General features: G+C 33.7%; 1 protein-coding gene across 1 annotated transcript in view; it reads left to right on the top strand.

Moving 5' to 3' along the window:
* The window catches only part of TRDN (triadin), a 231466-nt gene that overhangs the window by 38271 nt on the left and 180748 nt on the right, over positions 1–12447 (top strand). Inside the window, 2 exon segments of the mRNA XM_061989612.1 lie at positions 4792–4833; positions 11399–11533. Of these exon segments, the coding sequence (XP_061845596.1) occupies positions 4792–4833; positions 11399–11533 (177 nt within the window).

Genomic DNA, 12447 nt, shown 5'->3' with positions numbered 1-12447 from the left:
AAATAAAATTACGTCAAATTTAATCTGCAGGATGAGTTTATATTTGGTGAAGATCTCTAAATGAGTTAGGGTTTTTTCTTCACAAAGATATTGCTGTTTCTAAGTGATTAATAAAACAAGCATTTAAGTGCGGTCTCAGCAGTGAAATGATAACAGAAAAAACTGTTGTGCCCATTCAGACCATGATTTATTAGACTGTTTTCTATATTTAGGTAATTGTAACAATGGCGACATAGCTCTTATCATACCTTTGGGTTTCAGATCCTGAGCTCCTTCTCAATCTGATTTTTCCAGGTTAAACCCACTGATTTATAATGATTCCATGGATATACCTGAATATTTCACATAGGATCAGATGGCCTTGTTGGTACTAGAATGATTTTCATGCTCTGATTGCCTAGCTCTTTGCCTCCAGTGGAGTTAATGACATTTTTTCATACAAAAAGTAGAGTTTGGAACATCTTTTTAAGTGACTCCTCAAATCTAAAAGCCAGCAATATTTTCTCTTGGGTTTGACACCATTCTTTGAATAACCACACCTGCATTTAAAAAAGCGAATACTTATTCTCAGGACTGTAATTTTAGCTTTGCAAGTATGATTAAAATTAATTTCTTAGTTTTCAAATGTAAATTAAAGATGCCAAACAAATTATATTCAATATATTTTAATCTCTAAAACACAGAATATTCAGTGGATTTTTCCTTAAATAACATCTGTCTTTCACAAGTCAGTGCATCCAATTTCTTTTACATTTCTTTACATGAAGTTCTATGAAGTTCAAGTTTAGAAAATATACATAGCAAATGAGGCAAACTGAGAGAGCTGAACTCAGTTAATCTAGAGAAGAGGAAAGTAACAGATAACCTAGGAGCAGCCTGTAGCTTTTTGAAGGGCAGTTACAGAGATTACAGGACTCTGATGAAGGGGCTCTCACTGGAGACTTCCACTATGTTTCTGTGCCAGAAATTACTGTTTCCATAGCAGAGCCACTAGTAGTAACTGTACACTGTACAGGACTGACTGCAGCAGAAAACAAGAGTGGGTTGACATAGTGAACCAGTCTGGGAACTGTGCTTCTCAGGAAAATACATTAATTAGTTCCTCCTGATTATACTCCAAAACTACAAGTCTCTGTCCAACAAAGGGAATGTAAAGCCCTGAATTGTGCATTACCTAGATTACAGAGACTCATGGAGTTCAGTAGAAACACAACACATTAGCAGAGTAGGAAGTATTTTAAACTTGAATTCAAGCCTTGTTTTCTTATTTCAACAATTAACAATTTTGCTGTTCTTATCTTAATGTTAAATAATTGCAAAAAGACATAGTGTTAGTACATGCATGTTGTTTCTATAATTAATGCCAAAACATAGATTTTGCTTCTTGATTACTATGCTTTCATGCTCTTTTAGAACTAAGATATCAAGTCTGGTAATTTTGATAATTTATATAAGCTTGAATTTCTCCCAGAAGCAACTATATTAAAATTTGTCTGGTTTCATCCTAAAGTAGGTATATTAAATTACTTTATTTTGTGAGTCTTCTCTATTCAGTGTTTGAAAAGGAGATCTTAGAACTGAGGGAGACTGAGGTAGCTGGATTTAGATTATGTTAATTATGACTCCACTCATAGAAAGGTGTATTTTTATATGTCCAGGACATGATTACTGTAAATTCTATAGTACTCTGTAGTATTCAGAAAAGGCTTTTGATGATATTAAATTTATGGGAGGACCCTGTTGGGTTACATATGCTTCCATGGTGGCTAAGTGTCAGTTTTTTCAGAGGTTAGAACATAGATGGGATCTACAAATCAGCTTTGGCAGTGGATTTTGAGGAAAGTATGAGACAAGAAATAGATCAGGGCTGAAAGATTCACTCCAGCTCCATCTACTCAGAAGAAGGAAATTAAATTTTGCAGTGTTTCTCTTTAGTGTGTTATATTCACTCTTTCGAGGAAAGAAATGAAACCTTGCATTCCTATCATACTGTATTGTACAACTATAAACACGATTGAAATATTTCTAATGCAATATGGTGACATGCATTACAAAATCCTGAGATAAGAAACTACAAATTTCATGCAGTACATAGTGTGCATGAATATGTAATAAATAGCATACAGAATTGGAAAATATCTTATATATTCTCAGTATTTTCAGAAATGCAGAAAAATATTAATTTTTGCTTGATGTGTATCTTGTAAGTTTTAGCACCATTCTTTGTGTTAGAAAATATATCTTCTTCATTGGCTTCATAATCAGGAATATATTTCACACATTTCTTATCCACATAACTGGATTATATATTTTAATTGGTAAATGTAACTAAATAATTTATGATTATTTTGCTCCCAAAGATTGATTGCTTAGGAATTCACATTTGCTAATGGGCTAATAAAATGATCAGAATTCCCCACCATCTCTGTGACCAATTACATCTAATTAACAACACCTTAATGTCAAATCTAGAGTGTTCAATATTCAGAGCAAATTGATAGTGATTTAGTCAGTCACCTAAAATCCAGATTAAATCAAACCTAATGAAACCTCACCAAATATATGAAACCCAGAAACCCACCAAATAATCTAAGTGGAGATACAGAACACACACAAGAGTGTGATGACCTTGCCATTTTGTCGTGACTGCTTTCATAAAAGAAAAAGAGCAGGCTCTTTTTTGTGGATAATACATTTTTCACAGCCATAAACAGGCTTTTTAGAGACCTGCAGCAAAGGTAGATATCTATCGAGATAATACCTGCCAATGACAGGAATGAGGAGCTAACAGCATGGAGGCATAGAGTTCCCAGCTCCATGAGAATCAGTAGTGGTTCTAATCAAATGTCTTCTTTAATATTTTTCTTAATTTTTTACCTAAGTTAATACCAAAAATCTGGCCAAATTATTGTGGGATCTTCTGCATCGGTTTCTGACTAATACAGTCTGAAGTCATTGTTTCCCTGCCTTAGCTTGTGGTCACTTCTATTAATAACTTGTAGCCACAAAAAGCTTTTGGCCAGGCTGGGTAGTCAGGATGGTCATAGAACCATAGAACAGTAGGGTTGGAAGGGACCTTTGGAGATCATCTAGTCCAATGATATACCTGTTAATATTCTTTACTAGGGGAAAATGATCAAACAAACAAAAAATTAGGAACCATATATCTGTATTTCAGAGAAAAAATACACATAAAGGTAAAAGACTCCAAACAACTTGTACTTTTAAATTGACACCTGAACATTTTTTTTCCCAGTCTCCTGCATGATAAAACTGTAAGGTGGAAAACCTGTTCAGTACAGAGTGTTTGTTTCATTAAGATAAGTGGAAGCTAGTAAGATACAGCCATTTTACTGGGATTGTTTCCCCTTTTTTTTTTTATGTGAGAGATAATTATTGCTAGGAATATATACATTGTGGAATGTCATCACACTGTAGTGGTTCTGTTGGACTTGTGTTAACTGGAAGTTTTCAAGAACTGCAAAAAGACGAGTGTACTTATATTTTTTGCATTGTATAACTTTATATCCACCAGTATTAAAAGTCATAATACCTTTGCACTCATTGAGGAACAAGAATAAACTTCTAACTTAGTTTAAAGCACTAGCAAGCTTAACAGAACAATTTTGGTACTTAGTGCAAGAGGTGTTTCATTGTCTCACTAAACTGAAATAATTCATAAAAGCTTTTCCATACATACAAACTCCTAGAGAAATTGCCTTTAGAATAAAGGAGTGAGATATAAAAAAAGGTGTTGGCCCTCACTGCACTTACCTTTGGATTTACCAAAACAGTGTTATAGTCCTTTGAAATACAATTTTTACTGGATTTGCAGATTTCAACTCAAAATACAAGTAGTTTATCCTTTTTAAAGTTCCCAATGAAATCATTGATTGAATTATATGGGACTTCCACCAATGTACTGAAATCCTACAGAATAAATTTTATTTTCATAGTCTTTCATAATGATAACAACAACTAAAAGGATTTAAACCCAATTCCAGTTTAAAGAAGAGTTGCCCAGATGACATCTTATTTCTCATGTTTTACTCTGCAGTAAATGTCACAGCTGAGGAATAACTCCTAGAAAATGAGTTTGTACTGGAAAGAGTGGCATCTATGGAGTAATGCAGTGCTGCAAGTAGTGTTCATCCCAAATGGTCTGGCATATAGAAAATGATGAATTGTGATAGATCAAACTTCATGAAGTCATGAAATTCAAAATATGACATTTCTGAAACTGACTTAATGAATAAGAAAGGATATAAAACAATAAATAAGTCTTGCACGCTTAAGTGCACTTCATGGGATACAAAATGCTAATCAAATTTCTGGCCCATAATGACGTCTGTGAAATTTCTAATTCGAAACAAAAGAAGAAAATTGGTAATTCATTTCAGTAACAGTTGCAATAATGTAATTCTTTAGTTATTTACTGTTGAAGAAATTAAGATAATTCGACAAGAATCAACTATATGTAATATATTCTTTTCAGCAATTGAATGTGATTGTAACTTGAGAAAATACCTCTGCCTTATTTAACCGTGTTTTTACATTGCTCTGACTTGTACTGTGTTATCTCACACCTACAGTATACTGTTTTTCTTTTTAATGAACTCCAACTTCAGTTTCATAACAACAATCCCACAGAGATTAGGTAACTCCTCACTTTACTCCCTAACTGCTTCCTTTAGTCAAGCAACAGCTGAGGATGTTCGTTATTGCTAATGGTGTTCCTTTTTTTTTTTTTATTGGCCTTTCTGGGGTTCATCCTGTTGCCATCCGCTATAGCCACCTATTCACAACATTGTGATGATCCTTGTTTAGCACCTGGTAAAGATGTTCTGCTTGCAGTGTTCTGAACATGCGTGTGCGGTCTGCTGGACGGCAATAACAAAGCATGGGCACAAGTAGAGCACCAAGACGCAGCAGCACTGCTTCTCTGCTAACCCCAGCCCTGGCTGGCTGAGACTGCTAAGTTCATTGCAACTGCCTCGTCATCAATTTTGCATCATGCTTGGAACAGTTCTAAGCTAAGAGATGCCCTCAGTCAGGAGATTCCCAGGAAATGGTGGCAAACTGAGAGATAGTCCTCCTTTTAAATGCCCTTTAAAAATGCCATTGTACACTTATTTAACTGCACTGCCATTTTAAACACAAGTTGAAATCTGTGTTTTTCAGCAAGAAAATTGAATCCTTAGAATGAGAATAAAATAAAGCTTCAAACTTTTTCTGATAATATGTCTGATTGTTTCAGAAAACACCGTCTAATTAGGGTCTGATCTATCAAGTCAGAAACCTTTCAGCTGGCATCAAATAAAGTACTATAAATTACATGTAAAGCCCATCATAAAGCTACATTCCTGTTCACATGTAGGGCTATATCAAAAATATTGGAAAATTCTTGATACTTTGTGACACTTTGTGAAGTTTTTTCTAAATTTTGACAAGTAGATTCTAGTTATAATTACTTTAATCTCATTTGGGATAAAATGCCTTGGTCTACTTTCAAGTGAGATTTCCTCTGAGGACTTGACATCAATACAATTATCTAAGACTAATGTTAGAAACAGAGAAGATTTATACTACAGATTGAAGTCTCCATATTTATCTATAAAATGGAAATTACTGGGTAATATTCAGTCTGATTTTTCTTTGGCATTTTTTTCACACTTACCATTCAATATACTTCAAAATTAAACTATATTTTTTATACTTGCATTCAGTGATAACCACTAGAGATTGCCCTGAAGCTTAGTGCTGTAAGCATCACAAAATATTAGTCTATGAAATAGGAAGGTAAGACTTAAAGACAGCTGTGCCAATGAACTGGAATATTAATAATGGAAGACCTTATGCGTGCATTGAGTTTTCTATGATAGATGATACTCTTAAGAAGACTTCAAAGTAGAAGAAAACTACTATTACTAACAGTAAACCTTGAAAATATATTAACTTTCAAGTTTATATGTAATTGTCTCCATATTAATAAGATAGGATTTTACTAAAACTAGGATGTGTTTTATTACCACAAACTAGTGTTAGACTTTCGTATTTTATTAAACATGACAGAAATTCTCTATCTTCATCAGCTGTACCTTGTCAGCATCCATGAATTAGATTATAACTCATAGATCAATCTTTATAGCAGATAATTACCATCATTTGTAATTTAATTGTATTCAACTTAATGGAGTCAAAATATGTAATTGATGAAAATCCAACAATTATTAAGTAATTCACTGCAGTTCATTAAAAATAAAAAAAATAACAATTTTAAAATAGATTGAACTCTGAGTATATGTTTAACAATTTGACAAGCAAAAAAGATTGTTAGGAGACTACATTGCTGGTAGAATTATTAAGATTGTAATAAAGACTGAAGTAATTTGGACAGATAAATCAATTAGACACTTTTTGTTGTGCATTTCACAGGAATAAATGGCACAGATCATGAAAAATAACCAAATTTGTTTGAGGCACTACAAAAAATTATACCATGTGATTAATCGTATTTCCAAAAGCCACTGTTAAAGGCCTCATAATCTGTCCTGATGAAAAACAGGCTTCTTCTATATGCAAAATACCAAAATTTTACTGAAGTTGAAATGACTTCATCACTTTATGAAAATTATCTTCTGTCCCAAGAACATACCTAACATTGATTGAAGGTCTTTAGAAGTTTGTCGTTGGTTGATTTCAAAGATCTTTGTTAAGTATGAGTTCAAATTGCTATTAAAGGTTCAAATTCTAATTTCAAAACATTTGGAGCTAAAACTGTGAGCCAAGGAGAATTCAAAACTGAAGAAATTAGTTAGTCAGAATTTTTATTCTCACTATTTGAAATTACTGTTTCACTACCAACAATGCTGTAGAGCTACAAAGAATTTTATCAGTCGAATTTTGATGTAGTGATCATGAAAGGCAATTTTGAAATACAGAGGTAGTTTTCAGAGGTATTTAATATTTACAACACATATAAAATTATTTCTTAAAGAATTGTTTTAACCAAATTTTAATATGCTTAGTAAAGAAAATACAAACTTACAAATTTTCTTGCAGATATCTACAACAGGCATCAAGCACTGTCCAATCAAATTTTGTTTGCCTACTCAACAGATTTTATGCTAAAAAAAAAAGGAAATTTATTATTCTCAAAGCAGTAATAGCACTAGCATGACTATAGCGGCACTTTTGCTGAACTGATAAATATCTCTTATACTGTACCAAGTAATAAAAGACAATGACAAAACAAAATGTTATAGTAAAGCATTGGTTTTGGTACCAGTGCTGTTTTGGAATGTAAATGATTTATTGAGGTGAATAGTTATATTGACCTGGAATTAATTATGAATGTAAAGTTACAAATCTAAGTGCTTAGCTAAGTGTACAATGACAAGAAAGATACAAATATGAAGTAATACCACTAACAGGATACATGCCACATATCTCAAGTCATATGAAAATTGAGCATCATGTCCATGCTAATTTTTCAGACTTCGTTATCTTCACAGTCAGGGGAAAGGGATGAACATCTTTGGAAATTTATTCAGACAATCCTAAAAAAAAAAGTTAGAGGAAAGCAAGAAACTTGCCTTCTGAATATCACAATATGTCTTTCTGCATTGGGTTTTGAGGGAGTCTAGAAAGTACCAGGGATTTAACACCTGGCTTTCAGGTACATTAGTCTCAATGGGATGATCTGAACATAAGTTGTGATTAAATGAAATTACATACTGTCAACAAAATTTTTCAATATTAATTGCATGGTTCATCCCTGAGCTTAACCTACTGAGTAACCATCCACATCATCTCCCCTTCTTCCTTTGACAGATATTTAGTTATTTTTACTACATTATCTAAGAGGAACAATTGGCTCAGTCCCTGTTTACAATTTTAGTAAAAGGTAGATGTTCACAGCCTGTATCTATCTGAAAAATACTCTGTCTTCATAAAGGCTCTTTATAATTTAAATTCAAGATCCTACCCCTGCTACATCCTGCACGATAGATATGATATATATCATACAGTAATTACAGTTTATAGCTACAGATTAGTTGAAAATTATATCTTGCACACTATATAACATTTTCTAGTAAGAGAAGTATATTGTGAGCTTAATTTTAAAATAATTTGTGTTCTAAGATCTGCCAAGAAATGAAAAGTTGTACAGAGGACAACTAATCTAGTTTGAATGTGTTGAATTCAAGATTATTCTGAAGAATACTCACTATACTGTATCCTTGCTGGACATCTGTAAACAAATAAATAAATTTCAATTGCATCAAAATATTAAGCCCAAACTTTGACATGGAAATCTGCATTCTCTCTACTTCAGTCTTGAAGCAATGGTATACAAATCCTCTAGAAATGGTTACCTTTCTTTGCATGAGTGTGAGGCAACTGGCATCACTTTCTCTATTTGTTATTCTCTGAATTGCTTTATTTCCTTTTTTTCTTGTGTGTATTTTTCTACTAAGGAAAGAACTTACCACTGTCAAAGCTGGGGGAGAGCTAAAAGCATGGATTTGATGTAGTAATTTTCACTTCGGCTTTAACTGGTGTGGTGTTCCGAAGCATTTTAAGGCACATCCTTATTCTTAGCATTACTTTATTAAAATGTAGGAAATACAACAGAAGTTAAAACAAAAGATCTATGCACAATGAGATAACTTCACAGGCCTGTGTCACATCAGACAGCAAATGGATCTCACAGTATCTGTTAGTGTACAAAATTTAATTTTGCATGTATCACTTAAGTGTCCTCTACACAGAGTGAAACTGATTTTTTCTAAACTTTTTATGTTAAACAGGATTTGCAACTTGGGCCTGTTAGTGCAGTCCTGACTGGAGAGTTTTGCCTCTAAACACAATTTTTAATCCTTTGTCATAGTTTGCTATGAAGATGACATGTATTAAAGACCAGAACATGACATTGAGAACTCTGGTTCATCAGCAAAGATGGCTTGCCTTGAGGTGGTTGGAATAATTTCCTCTGCTCTTGATCTTTCTCTTCTCTGAGCGTTTTCCTTGCCTGCTTGAGGGGACAGCTCTGCAAGCTGTGAAGCAGTTCTTGAACTGCTAGTTGATAGACCAATATATTAAAATAAATTGACATCAATTCTTCTTTAGTTTACAACTGTAGTCCCTGTGGCTATAAAAGCCCACGGCTGTAAAAGCAATTGATCCATCCCTAAGCAATCAGTGGGTAAAGGGTACGTGGATAGCCAGAATGGAAATCAAGGCACCTGTCCAAAGTTAAACCATCCCTGCTTGTGAATCATAACCTCAATTATACTAAGACCCCTCTGACCATATCCATTCTACAAGTCCATTTGGACTCCTTAGCACATATAGAGTAGAATAAATTGCAAATTACATGAGGGATCAGGTGGTATATTTGATTTTTAATAATCTAAATACAGATATTCCTTCTCCTGGTAAACACTTGAGAAGCATAGTTGTGGCAAATCAGTTTAAAAAATAAATCTCAACACTTCAATGCATGAGGTCAATATAAATAAATGCTTCATAATAAGCAAAGTAAATATTCTCTGTTGTACTACTCAATCTTTCTTAATACCATAGAGCACACAATAGTACACTAAATTAAGAGATCATTCATATTTCTGTGCAATTACATCTTTTCATCATGGCACATGATTAATTTGATTCATATGCCTAATTGTTCAGTAGCATATATCTTTAATATATGTGATACAATCTTTAAATTAACTAGAATGTGTCTTTGTTCTACATTATTAATAAGCATTTGCAAAATAATAGAAAATAAGCTTGGTATTTTCTCTTTCAGATTAATTAATTGGGAATAAAATGAATTCTTTAGTGATACACTCATATTTTAAATAAAGCTACTTGCATATTTCACTACAGCACTTTTAGAAATATCTGTTCATACTGCTGCCATCAGAGAACTTGCTTCAAGTCTGCACTTTGCCTGTCCTTGTAACCTGCAAGTCCATGTGAGACTACTTCTGACTATTGCTAAGATTCAGCTTGAGAGTCAGAACACTGCAGTCAGAAGTAGTTCTGAAGAGATTTGTGTTTACCTTCATAATAAATTATTTGCATACAGAAAGATAGTGGTAAACAGAGACACGGTTAACATATGGTAAACAGAGAAACTGTTTCTATTGAAACTCCTAGTAACAAGACTAGGCCAACAAATCCAATCATATTTGTCATCTGTCTTCAATTGTCTACATTTGTGGAAAACTTTCACACATATAGGGCACTCATTCAGTCTGCCATTTCAAGTGCAATGGAGATTAATATAAACTAAATGAGAGCTATCCCTCTTTCTAAGTAGTGTTTGGTACAGATCTCAAGAAAATAAGTTTGCTGGACTGAAAGATCAGAAGAAATAATCTGCCAGGGAAAGCAGAAAGTTCATCTGAAATTCTATGTCACCATAAACAGGGTAGAGAGAAATGTGGTGAAACCAGAACTGGAAAGGCCTTTAAAGGAATATATGTATTTCCCACTGATAGTTCCTCTCCCTGGGTGTAGATATAGTGGGAAGCAGGGGTCTCACTTCGGTTAGAGTCCTCAAGAAGGTGGTGTGTTAAACTGAACAGTTTCCTTTTTTAAGGGCAGCTTACTCACCTACAGGAGCAGCAAGACCAAAACTAGTGAAGTATGCAAATCTACACGAGTGTATGTGAAAGAAATTCTAGAAAAAATGTAAGAGAAGAACCAGATACACATGCATATGTGCTGGAAAGTAGATTTCTCTGTGTCACAATCTGGATTTGCATCCACCTTCATTCAGGACTCAGGTCTACTTCAGACCAAATATACATAACTTTCTTCTTCCCATCCTTTATGTGTACTCAATGACAATGACAGGACCTATCTGTATCTTTAAGCCAGGACACAGCAATTTCCTCACCACTGTGTAATGGAGGGGGCTTAAGAGGAGATATGACACAAGAAGTGGGACACAGATGGCAGTTAAGCCTAAACAGGCATCAGGAGACAGAGGACCTGAGCCAGAGAAAAAAAAAAAATGGGCTGAAAGGAAGTATTTATCTAAATGGATGAATATTAGGTATAGTCAAATCTGTATTTATACTTTGCCTAACCAAGCCTCAGAAGAAGTGACAGAACTTGGAGCACAGTATTAGACCAAATTATCCATTAGGGCTTTAAACACATTGTAAACAGCAAGTACAGTAGAATAGTTTATACCAATCTTGCACGAGAAGGACATCTGTCCTCAAGTCCTTGAAAAACAAAAATTAACATTCACAATCTTTGCTTCTGTTAAAGGAGGTAGTATAATTACTCTTGTATGAAATGAAGATTAACTTTACTTACTGAAGGAGTTTGGGGATTTTTTTTTTCAAATCGCTTTTGTTTTAAACTCTGCACTCAGGAAGGTCTGTTAACAAGCTCAGCACAGAACCACTGCGAATCATTCATGAGACATGGGAAGAATCTACTGATTGGCTTTATGGCTTTATTTCTTTATTGTCCGACATCGTATGGAATGATGACGATGACGATGAAGGTAATTGTAATGTGAAGACTTCTGTAACTGGTCTAACTGCTGTTTTACATGCATTATGTTGACTTACTCAGCTTTTAACCTCACAGACAAGAAGGTCACGTAATATGAAGAGTGAACATTGTTGCTAATAAACCATCTACTGGCTATTTCAATCAGTAAATTGGTCTCTTTGTTAGCTTTCATCTCATGTTTAATGTACCATTACAGAAAAGCTGTCAGAATTAAATATTACCATTAGTACATCTTGAAGTAAAGAGCACTAATTTATACAAGACTTCAAAGCCACAATCAAAATATGCATCAGGATATTGCTTCAGAGAATGGCAATAGCTATTTTCTTGTAATCAGCAAGAATCTGAAGAATCCTGGTAAATATACAAGATAGATCAAGAAAGTTAAAACTTTTTAATTTGATATACTGATGACACAACAATATATTGAAAAAAATTTAAAAGGGAAGAAATAATAGCATTTTTTATGAACTAAGGGGCTCTGGATGGCATACTGCAAATTATTCCATTTACTAGAAATTATGGTTTTGCCATTTTAGTAACATTCTTCATCTGACATCATCTGATAAATGAAAGTAAATTACTAGCATTTCAAGTTTGGAAATAAGTATCCTTCTGTAATAAAAAAAGTAGTTCCCTGGTATGAGTGGATCATCATGTCACTTCATATTGGTCATTTTGACAAGCTGCAAGTGTAGGCGCGACATTTTCATTTCACAGTAGTTTATTTTATAACGTATTTGGCTATGCTAGAATGTAATTAAAAAGCAACATGCACTGAAACTGAGTTCTACCCATTTGTTCTTAAATTTGAGATCTAGTTGATCTCTATTTTTTCAATGTGTGCACAAGCTATTTATATTAGCACCATATATGAATACTAATAGATAGGCTGCTACATGT

This window comes from Colius striatus, chromosome 2 (assembly GCF_028858725.1).
Source record: "Colius striatus isolate bColStr4 chromosome 2, bColStr4.1.hap1, whole genome shotgun sequence".
Taxonomy (NCBI): Eukaryota; Metazoa; Chordata; class Aves; order Coliiformes; family Coliidae; genus Colius; species Colius striatus.
The sequence above is the reverse complement of the archived record's forward strand: the minus strand, read 5'-3'. Positions and strand labels throughout refer to the sequence as shown.